The sequence below is a fragment of the Alligator mississippiensis genome, chromosome 16, assembly GCF_030867095.1.
Source record: "Alligator mississippiensis isolate rAllMis1 chromosome 16, rAllMis1, whole genome shotgun sequence".
In the NCBI taxonomy this organism is placed as follows: Eukaryota; Metazoa; Chordata; order Crocodylia; family Alligatoridae; genus Alligator; species Alligator mississippiensis.
Window position 1 is genome coordinate 6155829 of NC_081839.1, and position 20264 is coordinate 6176092.

Sequence of the window (20264 nt, forward strand, 5' to 3'; positions counted from 1 at the left end):
AGTTTCAAGCTCTCACCAGTCCATCCAACTTTCAGTGAAGTGGTATTTTGCAGCCTACCCTGGTGCTGTTTGCCGTAAGTCTGCACAGAATGTAAAAATGCCTGGAAATATGCAAGTAGCTGAGATGTTCTCTCTGAAATGCAAGGTCTTTTCATCTTGCTCCTGTGCCCATAATTAGTCTATGTTGAAGGCTCTCTGCACTAAGATAGGTTCATATGATCATGTCTCATTCAGTGCCTACGTATCCAGTCACTAGGTTTAGACATACAAATATACCTTGTCTTCAATACAAAAATTGCATTCGGATGATATTTCTGATTACCAGGAGATGTTCTACAGCCTGCTACATGAGAGGTCAGGCCAAGTGATGGTCCTTTTCTCATCTTAAAATCTGTGAATGGAGATTCCTGGGTATTTCTCTTCTGCAAATGTATAGCAGCTTTATGGAAACTGTTCCATTAACCAATTCCTCCTGTCATTCCGTTATGAGCACTGACAATCTAAAGTTGGGCTGAGGTTAACAGCTGGGTGCATCTGACACTTCCTGCCTCCAAAATCTGCTTCCTTCTCACCAATCCAAGCAGCCTTCCTCATGCATCCTCTTCTAGAATAGTTTTTTCTCACCATGCATTTATTAGGAATGATATAGCACCACAGTACATTCGAAGAAAGGCTACTTGGTTTAGAGCAGTTTCCTAAACTATGGAAAGCTAACCTTCCCGTCAGGAAAATGAAACCAACATCTTATCTTTTCCTCATGCAGCCCTGGCATGTGCTAAAGGATTACACACTTGCTAAATATTGCATTTCTTCTGCTCCTGCAGTTAGCCCTTCCTGGCCTCATGACAATTTTAGAAAAAAATCTGATACAACTCTTATTCACGTGTTCTTTTCTTTCTTACGCATCTTCAATAGTAATACATTGTGTGATCTTCAACATCAACAACTGAAGTATCACAGAAAACTGATTTTGTACCCTCTAATTTGGATTACCTGTTATTTCAGGCTCTTTGCAAATCCAGGCAGACAGCACAGGTTAGCTGCACTCGGCAGGAACTGAGTGCTCTTTGTAGAGACTTTTTCTCTAAGTTTGAGACTATGGGGAACAAACAGGAGGTCTATCTACATTTGCTTCAAATCTCCCCTGGTCTGGGGGCTATGGGTCTACACAGAATCAAAGGATCTCTCCCATACAGAAAAGGATTCAACACTAGGAGAGAAATTCGGACTTTTCGAACGCTCTGATGAAAGTGCTGAATCAGTCAAGTGACAATTGCACTTCAAGTGCCTTCAGGTTCTACAAGTCACTAAAATCCCACTCACTTTTTTATACATATATTCTTAACCGCAGCCCCCCAAAAGAATAATAAAATTGGCTAAAGTGATTTCCATAGTAATTAACCCACTCCGAAGCTTAGACTCGTGGCTTATAGTACTGCCAAAAATCTTTCATGGAATAATCAGCCTTATAGGCACTGTATATGATAACGCATATAGACATCTGAACCTGTAAGGTACATCCGTTTCAACAGAGCTCATACATTTCCTGATCGTGAGTATTTTAGCTCACAGAACGTACCAGTTCCATTAACAGAGCTTAGAATTTTTTTATATCAAACCAATTTAGCTAATAGACAGGCCAACACCACTAGCTATTTAACTTTAAGAGCTTATAATTCTCTATGTGCACTGAGTTTACTGGCTCGCTGAAGAGCAATTAGCTTCAAGCATAACATTTTATCTTGCAAGGTCACCAGAATTTACAAACTGTACAAGAATTAGGAATTCAACTATGAGGAACTGACTGAGCTCTCAGGTTTGACTATATTCAATGCAAAAATGCCAAAATCTTGTCCTTCATCTTTGCAAAGATATTTGATGCACTTAAGTCTCATCCAAGTCTCTAAGACAGTTCAGATGCACAATGTTTTCCTAGTGCTATATTTGTTCTCAAAATATGTTTTAAAGACGGCTTATGAAAAAGCCACTACTTTAGCTCATCAGAAAAACGCTGAGAGAGCTAGGCAGTAATTGATATTACCAGTCTTAAACATTCTTAATTGGTAGATAATTCTTATGGTTCCATCATCATGGCAGTGCAGGGTATGAACCATCGCTTACTCTTTGACTATAGTACCGAGAGGATCCAAACAGGATCTGGGTACAATTGTGCTAGGCACAGCGCACAATCAGAAGAATCCCTGCCCTAAAAAGATTACAAAGTCTAAACAGCAAGGACCAGGAGAAAGGGACAGATTCCAAAAGCAGAATAAAATGAAATGTCACTGGTTCCATGACATTTTGGTCCTTTTATTTTTCAATTCTTTTGAAGTGGCTAGGTTTATTTTATTTTTGATTTCCTCACATAAGAGGTAGTAAAGAGAAGTGATAGAATGGGAAGTAAAGGAAGGAAATTAATAGCAAGCAAAGGATCTGGGAGGGTGGAGGGAATAAGGGAGACACCTAGATGAAGAACCTAAAAGTTGAAGAGACCGAGAGAAGGATGAAGAGGAACACAATGGAGGACAGATGGAAAGAGGCTTCAGCAAAATGATTAGGAGTGGGGAAAGCAGGAGGGGAATGGAGCAGCCAATTAATCAGCAAAGAAAGTATGCCCACAATGAAAGTTGGAGACGGCATGGTCTGATGGTGTCACCAGGGTCCATAGGTACCTGCTGCTGCTGCTGCTCCTGACGGTTTGACTCTCTGGCTGGCTCCACCCTGGTAGTTTCTCCTTTCCCTGAGCCCACATTGCTGGGGTAAGGAGTGGACCCAGACAGGACCCAGTCCCCCTGGAGGGAGAGATTGTCTCTACACAGATCTGGGTCTCGGGGCAACGGGGAAGGGGTAGACCCAGATGGGTCTCCCCCCTCTTCCACCACTCCAGACACGTCATGCACATATGCAATATTTCTACAATTTACATGAGCATCACAAATCACGAGAAAATTACACCCAGGAGTGGATCTGAGTTGTATGGAAAAACTCGCATAATTATACGTTTCAAGTGCTGTGCCTGGGATGCCAGACCCTGATTTACTGAATGAAAAAAGTTAAAGGCTAAATCTACTGGTACAACCAAGAAAGATCTCACATTGATCTTTAATTTCCACTTGAGAGCCCATAAAAAAAAGCAGCTCAATTTTTCATCTTATAGAAGAGACTGCCAAAAGCCTTTCTGTATCTTCAACAGAATTCATCCCAAGCAAGTTAAGAAGCCATCACTATCACTTGGACAATTAATATATCGGAGTATAAGCAGAATTACGAATTGCACTTTGACATATAAATATGCTAGGAATTAAGAGTTATTTTGGCTATCTGTTCAGTGCTAAATCAGTGATAAGAAGTACCATTAGGCCAAGTGGCTGGTGAGAATTTTAAGGCATCTACTTCCAAGCACGGCTAGAAGCAATATTCTATTCCATTAAAAAGTCAGTATTCTTGTTGTGCAACATGCCTTAGCGTGTGATTGCTGTCTTGCCTTTGTCCCAACTCTCACTTCAATTTTGAATGCACTTTGGTGGCCACAGCTTTGAGAACTGCTGGAGCTGAAAGCCAACACACTGTACCTTCTGTAAACTGCAGCCCTCAGAGATTAATATTTTACACCATTTTAGAAAAGTTAAATGGTAATGTTTTGACTGATAAATCATGTTGGAATTCAACACCCAATACCACATAACTTACCAGGACTGCTTTCAAGTCAAGTAAAGGTTTTCAGGCTTGTCCCCCAAATTATTTATCAGGAAAAAACAAAAGAGTCTGAATTTCCCGAGGACAAACCAGAGGTCTCTTCTGCCTTCCTCCAAGGCAATGAAAGAGATTAGGTGATACTGCTACACGTGATCTAAAAAAACACATCTTATCTCCTGTGTCTGTATACAAAGCATACAATCCAAGGGATGATGAGAACATAATGCTTTTATCTTAAAATGTAAGTGGGATTTCACTCCTACTTAAATAAAGAGTCCTTCCATAGCTCTGTCCTCCCTGAGGAGTACATTTTGACTGACATAAAATCAATTTTACAATGTTTTAACTAGTGGAACTGCAGCTGCAAATGACTAAAGTAAGAATATTGGCCGAGTCACCTCTGCTAAATCCCAATATCCAATGAATATTTTTTAAAAAGTGCCTTGAAATTCAAGTGTAACATTTGAAGAGAAGTGTAGTGTCCAGAGGGTGGAGGATAGATTGGGCCAGTCTGGGGTAATGTATGCCTCCAGCTTGATATTTAAAATGAAGATGCTCTGGGCGTTTATACACATGCCAGGGACACCTCCCCACCTTAATTAGAGCAGCTCTGGAGCCGCTCTAATTAAAGCGCCTGGAGCATCACATGTATCAACGTCCCTGCCCTGAAAAGTGGCAGCGGGGGTGTTTTAACTAAAGCTCACCGAGAGACCTTCAGTTAAAGCACCTCCACCACCATTTTTCAACATGGGATGCCAATACATGTGACGCTGGAGTCCAATTACCATGCTCCAGCAGACTCGATTACCCGAGTCTGCTCCAATGCACTGTGTGTTGGTGCAGCCTCGATGCATGTGTATGGGTGCCGTTAAGCGTAGCCCTTAGGCTCACAGCAAATGCACAATCCAAGTCCCAAAGTGGGTAAAATTTGGGATGAAATGGTTGTACATACAACATCAAGACCAGGGCCAGCTCAACAGTTGACGAGGCTTACTGTTGGTTTTATAGCATTGCTGTGAAGTCAGGACTGGCCTAAAAAAAAAAAAAAAAAAGTGTTAAAACTTAGAGCCAATTACTGTTTTGTGCACCCCTCTGGCCAAACATGTCCTGCAAGAGTGAGTGAGGCTAATCCATTTTACATTTCATTCTAAACCAGGAAGAAGAAAGTTTCTTTTGAGACTAGCTTCATCCAGATGGCGGTTTTCTAGTGTGGGTTGGATCAGGAAACTTAGGCCTTATCTTTACAACTTTCCTGCTGAACTCAGGACCACTGCAAAGTAAACCAAACACAATCCACTTGCTCCCACTCTAAACATACAAAAGCCCAGAAATGAGGTGCAGCTTCCAATAGCAGTGAGCCCTCATGCTGGCACCACTCTCAGGTTCTCCCGAGACAAAGGACTGCATTTTACTGTTTTTTACTGGTGGCCTTAGGAGTGAGTTGGCAGGGCTTATTTCCCAACTCTAGGCAAGATAGGGGAGTAGTATAAACATGGGCTTAATGCCTCAATAGGCTCCAAGTACATTTTTCTCAATGCTGCAATTACTTTCTGACTCTTAGCAGCACATGTAGGGACCCTTCCTCTCCCCCAGTGCCAATCTGAGTTTGATGCAGGAATAAAAAAAGGTAAAGTGGAGGGAATACTTCTTCCACAGCTACCTAAAATGGCAAGACAGTAAGCCAAGCCCTGCCCGTGGTTTAGTCTTCCAGTACTGTGCACCTGAAAGGCAGAGGCAGAAAAAGGAACATGAAGCAAGGCACAGAACACGTGGATTGACTATTCCACCAGGCACAAGAAGAATGCTGCTGTGATTTGATTCAGAACAGGGAATGGAGTGCATAAGCATTAAACAACACCACTTAAGAGAAGTGACAGCATTCCCCACCTCCAAGCCACCAAGGAAGGGGAGGGGTAGCAAAGCAACTCTGCCCTCCCTCTTACCAAGAGGGCTGGGACGAGGGAGTGGAAAGGAGTATAGCTTCCCTTAGCTCTAGACGTCTACACCGTATGACTAAACTTCCTAAAATAAGTCAATGCTGATATAGCTAAGTCCTACTAGGGGGCATGTGGTCCAGTCACTGCAGGTACCCAACTTTATTAGAAATCTTAGCACAGCAGGCCAAAGTCCTCGGGTTAGCAAGTGTCTGGCAGCACTGATTAATGCACTATATTCTCTGCTCTTGGCATCAGCCTCAGACAAGTCACTATATTCCTTTTTTTATTTTTATATAGCTTTTCCAAAAAACACCAAACAAACCAAAAAAAACCCAACAACCCTGAGATTAATTCTCTCATTTTTACACTGGGATCAGGCAGGGCTCAAAACCACAATTTCAAAGATGCTAAGTGGACATAAGGCTTGTACCCCTATTCTGTAAATGTCACTTCAAAGAACCCAAATATGGATGAGACTATAACTTAGACATGCATTTCAAGATGAACTGTGATTGCAGGCAAATCCTTGTGTAGCACTGCATATGTGAAGCAGTAGGAAAACTAGGTAGAGAGGACAGGAATCACAACAATTGTGAACTCTGAGCACTGCAGTTTTGCTTGAAGTATAGCTATGCAAAGGCCAATCTGACTGCCACCTTAGTCTCTGGATGCTGTACAGCATTTTCTAAGTGTCACACCACAAGGCTCAACAACCCGGATAAAAAGAAGAACCCATTCTCACCTCTGACTTAAAAGAAGTTTCATCCTCTGAATTCGACTCCTCCATCTCCACAGGTTTTTTGATCTCCTTGGCTTCACTTTCTGATTTTACCTTTTCCACTTTGGCATTCGTCTTCTCCTTGGTTTGCTTCTTCTCTGGGTATGAGGAAGACGAGGTTCGAGGAGAAGTCCCTGGGATGTTCTTCCCCCCTTTGGAGCTGCTCTTTTTTTGCTTTTTGGCACTAGGCTTTGGTGACTCCACATTGGAGGGCCTTTTGCTGGAAGACTTCGACTCCGGCTGTGGCCCACCCTTTGGAGAAGTGTTCTCCAGTTTGGTCTCTTTCACAGCCAGTTTTGGTTCCTTGAAAGCAGCTTTAGGAGGTGCTTTCTCCTCCTTAGGCAGTTTGTTCTCAGCTGGCTTTCTAGAGGAGTCTTTCAAAGGCTTGTTTTGTTCTCGTTCGAGGTCTTTGGAGGAGTTTTTGCTCTCAGAATCTTTCCTTGGCCTCTCTCTATGCTCCTTGGTTACTTTATGTGGTTTGGATACTTTGCTACTGTCCTTGCTTGCATCCTAAAATTCAGGAACAGAAGCTAGGTAAAAGTCTAAGACCCATTTGTAACTATTAGCCAAATGTGCATGAACCATGGAGGAGACAATATCAAGTGTAAAACAAAATGAACTTTTACACTAAGCTATTCTTTTAAAACAGGCATTCTAGAAACAAAACAAGAAGCTTACAAAGCGAAGTATTTTGCTCTGCCAGAGCAAGCTAAAGTTGCAGCCTGCTCCAACATGTGCAATGTATCAACTCATCCTATACTGAAACTTGGCAAAAACAATAAGGTCTCTGATAGCTATGACAGAACCAAGGCTTACTACCACTATTGATCTTTATCTACAAGCAGTACATACAGATCAGATGGAATCGGTGTCTCAGGGACAGGTGAGCGTTATGGGGAGGGAGTAAGTCTGCTTTCACTTGTGGGTGACCAGCCCACTCAAGGGCACACATGATCTTCAGCCATCATGGCAGAAGGAGAGGAGAGTCAATATGGAACAGAGAGTAACAACAGCCTCTCAAACGCAGGTGTTTCTACACATACCTTTTTGCCCTGCAATGCACTGGAGATCTGGCGGGTCAGAGCAACTTGATTAATCAAGTCTGCTCCACAGGTGAGCTGACGTGCACCACGTGTAGTTGTATAAGTGGCAAAATGTGTGTCAACATGCAAAAAATGGCAGTGGTGCGCTTTTGAACTAAAACACCTCCAATGTGTTTTAGTTCAAAAGCACACCGCCACCATTTTCTCAGCGCTGAAGTGCATTACGTCACTTAAACAACTGTGGTGCAAGCAGGGGTTTAGGTTGTAGCCGTGCTGGTCTAAGGACATAGGCAGACAAGGTTCCTTGGGTGAATTTGATATCTTTTATTAGACCAACCCAAATAGCAAGCATGCACACAAATGCCCTTAGTTTCTATTCCCTATTCATCATGTCCTAGTGTTTGATTTCTGTCAAAAAGAAACTGAATTGGTCACTATCAAACAAGTCACTGTTACCCTGCTGCATACCATAAGCATCAGGAGAAACTAAAAATTCAATTCAAGTTTAGGAACCATAAGGAACATAGATGATGAGGGCTGGATACAAAACAGAAGGGTTTCACCTAATGTTTCTTGTTATGCAGACTAGGACAAAATGCAATGCAATATCTTAAGAGAGTTACCTCCCACAGACTTAACTACCTATATACAAACCTGGTTGCGTTAGGCTAGTGGAAAGATAATTTCAGCTTCTTCTGAAGCATTAGGAATAAGCTAATGCTGCATGGAGGAAGTCTTGATGCTCTAATCCAGTAGCGCTCAACCTTTTTGGTCCACAGCCCGGGCTGACAGTGCCCAGGCTGCCCAAGAGCCAGATCAGGCTGATGGTCCCAATTCAGCATAAGGGAGGTGGAGAGGGGCATTCCAGCTCCAACCTGGCTCCATGGAGGCAGGAAGAAGGGAGGGGGCAGGCAGGGGGTATGGCCCAGCTCTATGGGAGAAAGGGGACATGACCTGGCCCTAACTTGCTGTGCAGGGCTCAGAGTTAGGAATTTGGCAGCAGGGTGGTGGGGGCATATTTATTACCAGTACTCCCTTGCACCAAATTTCCTGACCCGTGGGGAGCCCTACAGGCTGGATACCTATGGCTCTGATGGCAACCGGAGGTTGAGCACCCCTGCTCTAGCTTGCCTCTCTCCTGCTGGAATGAGACTGAAATCCTAAGGCACTCTGACCACAGCTTCCGAGATGCAGCAAAAAGATCCAATGGTCAGAAAGAACTTGATTTTGGTTTTAGACTGAGGCTAGGGAACCACCAGCTCTAGCAGCTCATTGTGCAATCCCAGTTCTCTAAAATTCCTCAAACTTCTCTTTCATTTTTCTAAAATTTCACTTCAAAGGGAGCAGCAAATCACAAGAACTCTAAAGGAATCAAGGTTTCAGGCACCCCGGGGAACCAGGAGATCATTTTAAGCGTGCCATGCACTATTACCTCATTTATAGGCATATGCACACTTATCAGAGTCACAAGATAAATTCGAGAGTTTTCAAAAAGAAATCCACAGCATCAAAAACATTCTGACGTTGCATTCTTAGTTCTTTGCAACCAAAGAATTGCTCCATTGTCAACAAGTGAAAGCTGGAAGCTAGCATTTTCCAAGGCTGCCTTGAGTCTAAAAATGTAGAGAACTACTGCTGTGGTGTACTGGGACTACCTACATCTGTGTGGGTGAATGGGTAAGTTATTAGACAGGAACCCCCACCCCCTCAGAGGCCCTTATGTGGTTCTTAACAGGCCAGAAACTGAGAATGGCAACAATGATCCCTGAAGACTGCGTCTCTTCCATGATGCCAAGGAAATCAACTTCGCTGCTTAGAAGAGAACAGCACAAAGAAAAAAGGGGAATTTCCAGAAGTAGAATTCCAAATAACCAAAATGACTGCATAACATGCCTCACTGACCTTTGACCCATGGGATGGTTTGGTCTTCTTGGGATCAGAGAAGGCCGAGAGTGGTATTGTGGGTAACATAGGATAGTCAGGACTTGGCCTGGACACAGTTTCTGCTCCTTCTGGCATTACCATCACCTAGTAATAAAACAAAAGACAAAATTATCTGCGAGTAAAGAAGTACTGCATTAACATGATTATTCTTGGGCTTAGTCACTTAATGAATGGCCATTTTTATTTAAGTCTTTTTCCTCTGTAAGGAGCATCTCCTGCTAGATTACCATTTAAGATTCCCAACACTACGATAACACCTGAAACAGAAAACATTCAAATTCAAGCCCATTCTCTTATGTTCACAGGACTTGGTGAATTTTTGCAACCAGAAATTGCCGTGGAAACCAATTTATCAGCAAGATCAGAAGTACAACATGAGGAGAGCCACAAGAGGCCAAAATGTCTCTTGATTCCACTGTCTTCAGTCAAAGTGATTCAACTGTGAAGCTGAGGCTCGGAGGAGGAAACAAAAAACCTCTTTCACATGTTTTGCTCATGAGCAGGGCCTGGTTTAACTTGTGATTTTGCTTTTTTTTGTTGTTGTGAAGACTACAAAACTAAGTGATTTTCATGAAAAATGCAATTTGCAACAAAATCCCATGATATGGCCACTTGCTGAAGAGTTCCCCAGCAAGGGGCCTTATCATTGCATTTCACTGTAACAAAATGAAAAATGGGGCCCACACGGCCTCTGTTCCCTTCCTGCCACAGCAGCGCCTAGCCAATGAGCCTGGCCCAGGAGGGGGAAGCCATCCCCCAGAGGCCAGCACTCCCCTGTGGCACCAATCTACAGGCGCAGGGCAGCTGTAGCAGGGGGATGAACCACATGGGTCCTCCCCCAGCACAGTGGGGGCTTATCTGCCCCCCAGCCCACCATCCCCCAGGACTGGCTGCCTGTAGCCAGGGGCCCGGGGAGCTCTTGCCTCACCTTGCAAGGCAGCCTGGCACGCTGGGATCTGTGGGGCAGGGCTGGGTACAGAGCCCCCGGGGCGCAGTGCCAGGCCCTGCTCAGAGGAGCTCCCAGTCTGCAAGCAGGGCAGTGCCCTGGGCCAAGGTGTTCCTGTTGCTTTCCATGGACCAGGAGTTGTCCTGGGAAGGGTTGGGGCAAGCTGTGGCATACCTCTTTCTGGCATGGCAGTGCAAAGCTGGGCACCTGGTGCTGGGATCCCACTCTCTCCTGGCTGATGCGGCTGCTGCCCCCGCTTAACACTGCCTCAGAGGCACTCCTCTCCAAGTGCTCCCCTCTCCTCTCTAGGGGCTATCCTCTCAGCCCCTAGGCCTGGAGCTGTAGCCTGGAACCCTCCCCACCCACCTGACCCTAAACCTGCCAAATCAAAACAGCAAAAACGAAACAAAGGCCATCGAAATAGCTTCAAAACAAAACGAGGCTAGTCGAAACGTTTCGACCATAGCACTGGGGATGGGAAGTCAGTCCAGCTAGTTTGACCTCCCATCCCCGGCACAAGATCCGACAGGGGATGGGAAGGCAGCCCAGTTGGGCTGCCTCTCCATCACCCCCGCTAGATTGCGTGGCGGCAGGGCAGCAGCCCAGTTGGGCTGCTTCCCTGCCCCCCACATGATCTAGCAGGGATGATGGAGAGCCCCACCCCTGGCATGATCTAGAGTCAGCCCAGCTGGGCCGACTCCCCACCCCGCTGGGCTGAGTTCCTTTCCCCAGCCCCATGGTCCAGCAAAATGGTTGAAACAGCGTCAAAACAGCCTTACTGTTTTGACGAAGCGAAACAGTGAGGCTGTTAAGGCTCAAAATTATATTCGATACAAAAAACACTGTTCTATCCAGACCTCGAAACTGAAGTCAGAATGGAACAGTGCCGTTTTGCACACCCCTATTAGTGAGTTGGGCCTGCGATCTAAACCAGGCCTTGCTCATGAGCTAAAGGGTCACGAAGGTTTTAGAAGTGTCATGTCATATAAGCAATTTGCAGGGAATCCATCCTATTTCTAAGCTTCTGCCTACATCTGAGGATGTACTCAACTTTAATATCCAAGCCTACATGAGAGCAATAATGCATGACAAAAGCTAAAACATACAAAATGTTAAAAAGAAAAAACTGCAGCTGAAATAAGCTGCTGCTTCTTGTTTCTCACTTCTGAAAAAGTCCTGGACAAACTGACCTTGTATTTGGTTGAGTAACTAATACTTCCTCTCCAGAGATCACCTGCTTGTAGACAAACTTCCTAACAAAGAAATATATTTTACTGTTCAAGAAAGGAAGATAGTACGCAACCCATCTGGCAATTAACTCAAGAATACCTCAAATAATATGATGCAAACTGGGATGAAATTATATATTCAGGGTGGCCTAAAACTATCTCAAAACAAACTCAGACAAGAGACTAGAAAAAGACTGGTTAAAGTGTCAGAACACTGGCTGCTAACTGATTAACCTCACACGGAGCTTGATGACAACCTGTACAAAACTACCTGACATTTCACCAATTAAGTCCTCTGTACCAATTTCCACAACAGTGGCACAGATGATCCATTGTGCCTGCTTTGCCCTTACTGCAGCTTAAAAGGCATTATCTATGTTTAATTTTGTTTTTTCAAACAACTTTACTTTGCTAATTTCTTCCCTCCAGCTCCTATTCTTTTTCTTGCCTTTTTTCATTTCTTTTTAGCAGGTGCCAAAACTAACACTTGTAATCCATTGACTACAATCTTGATCTTCCATGTTCCTCGTTTTCCTTTCATTCAGTTTTCCTTCTTTCTGTTTCCCAGGCAGTTATTCTAGCTCTATCATTTTTCCTTCACTCTAATTTACATATGGGGAGAATTAAGTGGCATAAGTAATATATCTCCTCGCCTTGCATGACACAATCAACTTCAAAATTATTCAATGCTCATTAACAACTGGTGGCCATCATCTCTATGTGCATGAAAAAGATGTACTTCCACAGGCAGGGACAGGCTTTCTTCTCGGACTGGTGTAAATAGCTTGACGTGAAAAACATATTTTAATATTTCTCTCTAGTTCTGCTTCCCATGAGGTAGACCATTGCCTCCACACTTAAGGAATAGCAAGTAGCTTGTTTGTGGGGAAAAATGAAGAGACACCTCAACAGCCTTCCCCCTTTTTTCAACCCGTGTTGACATGACTGGCTGCACTTAATGGCACCAAGCAGATCATAAAGGGAGCTCACACAATGGAAACAGCAACAACCAGCTGGACAAGAAAACGTCACCATCCAGAGGCATTCACAGAATACCTGCAACCATGGCGTTCTTACGACCTTGAAACGGCATGTGGTCTCTCAAACTGCATCTGGGAGCCGAAGAATAGCATTTTGCAGCTTCTAGCATTGCTGTTAAGTCACCAGAACCCAAATCTGGGATAACCCCAGGATAAATGCAATGAATGGCCATATGACCATTTACCAGAGCTAAGTTGATCAGAAAAAGAGATTGTCTAAAGTAGAGAGAAAACTCTCACAACAAAAATGAGCAAGCTACACCTTTTAACAAGCCTCTTCACATCTCTGGTTCTTCTGGCACTCACCCCTCCAGCCCTAATAAGTTTGCGGCGGAACTCCTTAGTGGGGTTGTTGAAAGTCAGTTTCTCGCAGCGAAGGTGGTTCACGGGTGGGTTTCCCTCCAGATTCAGGAACAGGTCGTATGTAAAGCAAACTTTCTTCGGTTCCTCCTAAAACCAAGAAAGCAGAAGACTCGTGAAGGATCTTGGCAAGTACGCTCAGTTAGAGGTTTCAAGCGGTCAGCCCCAGGAATACTGAATAAACCCTTAATGAATGTCACATTCATAAGAGTTTTCATCCCAAGATCACAGAAAGCTTTTCAAACCTAGGCACAAATACTTCACTTTCTAACATGCCTGTACTGAAAACCATATCTAATACGCACACCAGAAATTCAGACATGGATTTCCCCTGCAGTAAGGAGTCATATACAAGGACATTCACTGACACCTGCCAGAACCTACTGTTTACAGGGCTCCCAGGCAGGACATAAGGTTCAAGAAAGCAAATGTGCGAAGTGTGCATCTCGCTCTTTAACACCACTAGATAAACACAGAACATGTCTACTGATCCCCTTCAGGAAATAACGGAGCTATAGCAAAGAGCGTAAGAAATACATATTGCTTTAGTATTTAGGGAAAGGACAATTTCTCGATTCAAAGGGGCAAAGGTACTAGGGAGATTAGCTGAAGAAAGGGGAAGTTTATTAGATTTGCAAAATTCCTTTGGATCTGCTGACTGCATGAGCTGAGTGGATGTTGCCCTCCTCCTTTAAGCTTTCTAGGATCTATTAATGGGCAGTCTTTAGCAGCTGAAATATGGGGTTTGTATGCAAGTCCCAGGGAGCCTTTTTAGTATTTGCAGCCAAATAGTTCACTTTCACTTAAAGCATCAGTGTTTAAAACAGCCTCCCAGCAGACAGCAGAATGCTACTGCAATTCCTTCTGCACACGTACAGATTTCCTTAACAGTCTTTATCTTCTTCAGAAAAAGTAATATTTTCTACTAGTATCTGCATACTAGGTTAGTAAGACAACATGCACTTGAGATTTCTGCCCCAGGTTTACCAAAGCTGATATGAATGCTACTAGTCTTTTTTCACGCTATGGAAGATTAAACCGTCTCCTACAGTGTTATAAAATGAAGAAACCATATGCTAGGGCAGAAGAATCAAGAAGCGAAGGCACTCTCTGATAAATGAAAGGAACACAGTGTGTAGAGAGCAAATGCTAAGTTAAATAAAATCAACCAGATATATGGAACAGGGTTAATAGTTTGCAATGGGTCTAACAAAGGTAAATGGGTGCAAGGATACAATTTTAAGCCGATAGTGTCCTCCCTGTGTATCATCACCGGCCACCATTTCTGGCTGTACAACGAAAGTGCAGCCATTAAGACAAGGGAATTTTAGACACTGTGATGCTTTCAGTTTCTAAGCACACAGCAGTGCAGAGTGTAGCTCTATCGGTAGTGAAAGGATTCAATGGGCTGCACAGACAGCATCCCAAAGACAATTCTAAATTGCAAGGGGTGTCCTCCTAACAAAGGTAGTTCACCAACAGAGCACCTATACCGCTATTTGCTGTGGTCTTTACACTGCTCTATGGATAAAGAAGTAAGGAGGAATGTCCAACAAGCCATATATGTAGGCCTGGCAGTAATAATAGCAACAAGAAAGGATTCTGTCATCTTATTGCAAAGGCAGTGGTCTCTGGGAAGAGGGGAAACCTTCCTCTACTGCCTTAAGGCCATACCTTTGATACCGCAATTTCAAATGCTTTTCTACTCCCTAGTACTGCCACAGGCACTGAATTTGCTGACCAGGTCCCTACAGCAACATGTAGCAACCATCTGTATATGTCCTATTCACTATGGCAGTCCAAAGCCTTAAGGATCCAGGTGAACAAGTATATCATCTTTCTTTCAACAGGGGTCTGCTCCAGACCAGTATCTCACTCCCATTTTGCAGGGGTAGGGAGAGAAAGTTTCAGCAATCTCAGCATTCAAGTTTAGGTTCCCCACTCCATGCTCGTGGTTTGATTAGGTACTTACAGGGAAAAGCTACCATCACCATGCTGAATTCTTTTTCGTACTTCAACTTTCAGAGCTTTCCAAAACAGATGCTACAAAAACTGACCAAGCAAGTGTCACAGGCAAGCTCCAACCTCCTGATGTAAGGAATTCATTGATAAACTGTGTGTTCTTCCATGTGGCAATGAATTCTCACAAGCCTCAAGGGCAGAGCTGTCCCTTGGTGGGGCAAATTGGGGCAACCACCACAGGCCTCGCACTTTGGGGGGGCCCATGGACAGTGCTGTATGGGCCCTGAGGGCACCACCACTCTGTGTGGCTGCTGCGCACCACTGGCCTTGCACTCTGGCTGCTCGTCGCTCCCCCTCCTACACCCCCAATCCATGCTGGATGCTCACCACCAACCCCCTACCCCCCTGGCTGCTGGCTACCCACCACTTCCCTCCGCACAAGCCCCACACAGGCTGATATGCCTGGGCCCCGCACATCCCTAGGGGCAGCTCTGCTCAAGGTGCTCTCAGTATAGCTGAAAACTTCATTTCTATGGTACCAGATCTCATTAATGGCTGTGCCATATGCTTTGCCTTCCCTCTTGTGCTCATTAGCACAGCAGCAATCCTTATATCGCCTCCTAATGCCTCAAACTTTGCACATGCTTCTCACCCTGGACAGGCATAGTTCAGTTCCTGAGTGCTTTGTGAAATGCTAGTGAGCAAAGCAAAGAGAATCCTTCTGAGGTTATGTGCACTTTCAACAGTGCACAAGTACCCCCATGCACATCTTGTTCCGTGCATAACATTTAGCAGCTTCAGAGATGCCTCATTTTCCATAGTTCACAACAGCCTCACACAACAGCTTCATTTCCCACTGCACTCACAGCTGTTACAGGAGAATAGACTCTCTGGGCCTTTACACTCCAAGTTGATGTATTCTCAGGCAACCTAATGAAGTGTCAGCTCCCATCAAACCACGCTGATTCTTGCAGCTTGCTAGAGGGTTAGGAGTGTCTGAAGAAGCCATTTCCTTTAAAAATTAAACCACTGTCAACCTGAGAACCAACATCTGTAATCACAGCTGGCTTTTTTTTTTTTTTTTTTTAAATGGTATCCATAAGCCAACATGAGAGTCAAATTATTGGTCCCCAGCTCACATGGGCAGACATATAGGCAAACAAATATGGCACAAGGATCTCAGGTAAAAGAAAAATGTCAAAACCCTGCATAAGGCAGGGTTTTATTACAGAAGGCCCTGGAGTTAAGTTTGGAAGAGCAGTTTACAGTTAGTGTTTCAGAGCTATACAAAAAAGCAGTAACAGGAAAATGAAAAAATATGTTCAGTGAGGATGGTGCAGTGAAGGATGCAATTTTTTCTTGTTGGTGTCAAGAGACGTGTTCTGTATCAGAGCCTTTAAGAAACACTGCACACCCTGCTTCCTGCTTGCTGGGTAACCCTAGCTGCTGAGAGGGTACCCTGAGGTCTGATAAACTTCATATATAAAAATATATGGGTAGACTTGTTAATTCTGGAATAAAAGATCCCATGGGTATGCAACTGCCTCATGTCACTTAAGTAGACAATGAAGAGAAACTCAGACAACGCAACCTCTGTGGAATTGCTTCAGAAATGCTTTGCAACCTTTGCCACAAGGAATCAGCGGGCCCAGAATACAGCAGAAGCTGCTGGCAACTCAGGACCGTTATCCCGTGATGCACGGCAAATGAGGAACCAAAGTTATCCTGTCTGTTTTCAAAATTAGTATACGTAAACTTGCAGGAGTCAGTACTTATAACACCCTTCGGGCATCCAAAGGCCTCTACCAGGTATCTATCCTAACCCATGTTAGGATAAATAAGCTAAAAGCTATGGATAAAAGTTCCCACCTATTACAAAGAACTGAAGCAAAACCTGCACCATACAGGCACTGAATATAGCAGGGTAGCACTCAATTCCCACCTCTACCATTCTCTCTGACTTTGGGCAAATCACTTCTGTCTCTTCCACATGGACTGAGCTCTTTAATTTGGATACGCTATCAGAGGAACAGGCCAGCACATACACTACAAAACTGAAACTGTCCCAAACAATTTATAACTGCTTCTCTCCCCCACCCAACTGATCTCTCCACCTGTCAACTATTCAGTCAACTTAGGCTTCATTCCCTACTGTTCTAGCCTCCATGTGCATCCTGCCAATTATTACCACCCATTTCTCACTGCTGACATTTTAAGATGTCTGGAAGTAAAAGGGCTAAGGCTCTCTGTGGGCACTTTTCATACGGGCCAGGATTCAACACTGCCCTTGGTCAAAATCCCCTCTTCCGTTCCACATTGGTCCATGCGAGTGCTTAGTCCCACACACCAATCAAGAGAAGAAGAACTTTGCAGGATGTGTGTGCACAGAGTTCAAAAATGATTTGAGAAATCTACTGAAATGCAAGCGATAAGGAAGGAGCACTGGGATACTCAATAATGGTATCTAGTAGTACTTCACTTGGTCATTTATTGCAACTTTGCCACATAGATGGAACCTCTCCATCCACACCTGGGGAATTCGTTTGGCCTGCTCCCCACCCAGATGCGAGTAATAGGACATTTTACTGTTCACAGCCCAGCATGCTGATAGTGTCTGGGGACCTCAAAAAGCACTCTTACCCTCTCGAGGCACTACTGGATTATTCCCATTTCCCCAGAATATTGATAAACACAGAGCTAGTGACTTAATAATCACAAAACCATACAACACAAAGCAGTATAAATCACAGAACAGACATTGTATTGTTGTTTTAAAATATTCCAGGGATAGGATTTCTAGTGCAGGAAAACCAAGATCTCTATTAAGAGAAGAGCTGATCCAAGACAGAATTAGAAATGCAAAGCATCATTCAAAGAAGAGCAGGTATAGGATCATAGGGAGGTAGGGCTGGAAAGGACCTCATGAGTAGGGCTGGATTTAAATCACAGGCCTACCTTGCAGCACGTCAGGTTCTTTAATCTTGACCTTCCCCCTATACACCCCCTACTTCTGACTGGTGGAGGGGGGCCCCGCCACTCACTTCTTGCTCCCAATGGTTGGGAGGCAAAAAATAGCAGTTTTAAATATGCCGCAGTTTCTGCCTCCCACCCAGTCAGCAGCAAGTGGCAGGGGGCAAAAACGATGGCATATTTAAAACTGTGGTTTTTGCCCCTGAGCCATCAGGAGCAAGCAGCGAAGGCAACAGAGCCCCTCCGCCAACCAGTGACAGGGGGGACAGCAAGATTAAAGAAGCTGCCATGCCGCGAGCTGGGCCCACAATTTAAACCAGGCTCTACTCATGAGATCATCTCATCCAGACCCCTGTTCAAGGCAGGATAATCCCCAACTAAACCATCCCAGCCAAGTGCCTGTTGCTCTTGAAAAAACCCAGGGATGTATGGAAATAAAACTTTTCTAGGCAGCCTGTTCCAATGATTAACCACCCTTATAGTCAGAAAGTTCCTCTAATCTCCAACCTAAATTTCCTCTTCAGTTCGAGGCCATTGCTCCTAGCTACATTCCCTACAGTATATTACAGCAAAGGGATAATCTCTCACCAGCCAACAGACAAATACTTGATTTTTTCTTCGTCACTCAGACTATACTTACACAGCTCCACAGGTGGGAACCATACTTTGTCTGTAAAATGAGTTTCAAAGTATTGAAAGCCTATAACCCTTTTCTTCTAACTTTTCTTGTCTTTCTTTTAAAAAGCAATAAGGTGTTACTATTAGCTTCTCTCTTAAGTTTACTTTACAGCTTTAAGTAATTTTTAATTTTTTTTTTAATTTTTAAAATCATATTTTGCATATATGCAATTGTTTTCGGGACAGTTCTATAAAAATAAAAAAATTAAAGATGACAGTATTAGCAAGTCTAGTTTGGGGTCAATTACCTTCATGGAGGAGCAAGTACACTTTTGTAGTATAGTCTTCAAACCAAGGCAGGCATCTAATTAGCTGCTAATTTACAAAAGCCAAGGAAGATGCTGCCCCAGCTAGGGAAGCAACTGAATTTGATAGTGTGCCTCTGTCAGGCAGAATGAGGAGTGTGCAAGGAAGTACATTCACTGAGGCCATTTTTGTTTTTAAGAAAGGTATTGAACAAAACCCAGATCATTCAACAAGAAAAAGAGAGAAAATAACCAATAAGTATGGATTTAAGATGAGAACAAAAGGAAAAAATATACCGCTTGCCTGATCAGTAACACACTATAAATGCCGCAGGGCTGACAAAAAACAGCAACCGTGATAAAAAACAACATCACAACATGCATGAGTCTCGAGCACAGAGGAGATGATAAATTAAACTCCTTTCACATTTTTCCCCTGTGCTATGATGAAGCGACTGAGAAAAGAGGTCACATCTATCCCTTTGCACCCTGGCCTGTGTAAAAGTGCTCCCCATGACATATCAAAATGTTTTGTTCAGTACAATGCTGCAATAAAATAGGATGTCCAACAGCTTCCCCCAAGACACTGAACCACAAGCTAATACATTTTACTGACAAGAAGATTCCCAATACTTAGCTTGAGTTTTTCTTGGCTCAGCTTCATTCTTTTCTCCCCCTTAATGCCACCGTTTGATCACCCGATGCAATTTTAAAGGAGACTGGCTAATCCAAGATTTATTTTTTTTTTAGAACAAATGTTGGAGTCAAAATAAAAACTGATCATTTAAACAAACAACATTTGATAAAGAACTCAATTGGTACTGTATTGCTTTTCCCCCATCCGTGTCTCTTCTCTATTAACAGGGGAAAAACTAATTGTGTATATATGCATTATGTAAATATTGGAAGTCTTCTCTCTCAATTGCAGGGTTTAAAAATAAAAAGAGATGGTAAACTTTGCATACTTCTTTAATGGAATGGTTTATTACCCCTGTCATACTAAGATCCTCTATCTGATTTTGGCATAACATGAAACCATGCTTCACTCTTTAGCTTTTATTTTTGTAATCAGATTTGGTCAGGACCCACAGCGTAACAGAAGTTGAAAAACTAACTCAGACTCATAATTTATGCTCAAGATTTTAGTGTGTTCTGTTCTGAGAGATGCGTTTGGAGACAACAAAGAGGCTGTGAGATATTTTAATACTGCCAAATTTTTAGGGAAAGAGATTGGAAAGACTGCAAAGTATTCACTGAACCCAGCTCACACTGATCCAACCCCTAGAAACTACCAACGGCAGCCCTCATTACAGGAAGAAACACAAAGGGTTTAAAAATAGAAATGGGCAAGCTAACAATTTCAGTACAACAATCTCAAATGATTTAGCACTATACGTCAACTGTGCCTTCACAGGACGCTCTCATGTAACCTGCTC

The 20264-nt window shown here is 43.5% G+C and overlaps 1 protein-coding gene across 4 annotated transcripts in view; it reads right to left on the minus strand.

Moving 5' to 3' along the window:
- The window catches only part of MLLT1 (MLLT1 super elongation complex subunit), a 46721-nt gene that overhangs the window by 14283 nt on the left and 12174 nt on the right, over window positions 1-20264 (minus strand). Inside the window, exons 4-8 of one of the 4 annotated variants that reach the window (XM_059719819.1) lie at window positions 12920-13063; window positions 11535-11597; window positions 9357-9482; window positions 6376-6921; window positions 2673-2792 (exon numbers count right to left, since the gene is read on the minus strand). In XM_059719819.1, the coding sequence (XP_059575802.1) occupies window positions 2673-2792; window positions 6376-6921; window positions 9357-9482; window positions 11535-11597; window positions 12920-13063 (999 nt within the window). The remainder of the gene's footprint in view (window positions 1-2672; window positions 2793-6375; window positions 6922-9356; window positions 9483-11534; window positions 11598-12919; window positions 13064-20264) is intronic. The other 3 variants (XM_059719820.1, XM_019485380.2, XM_006266812.4) reach the window with 3 other exon arrangements.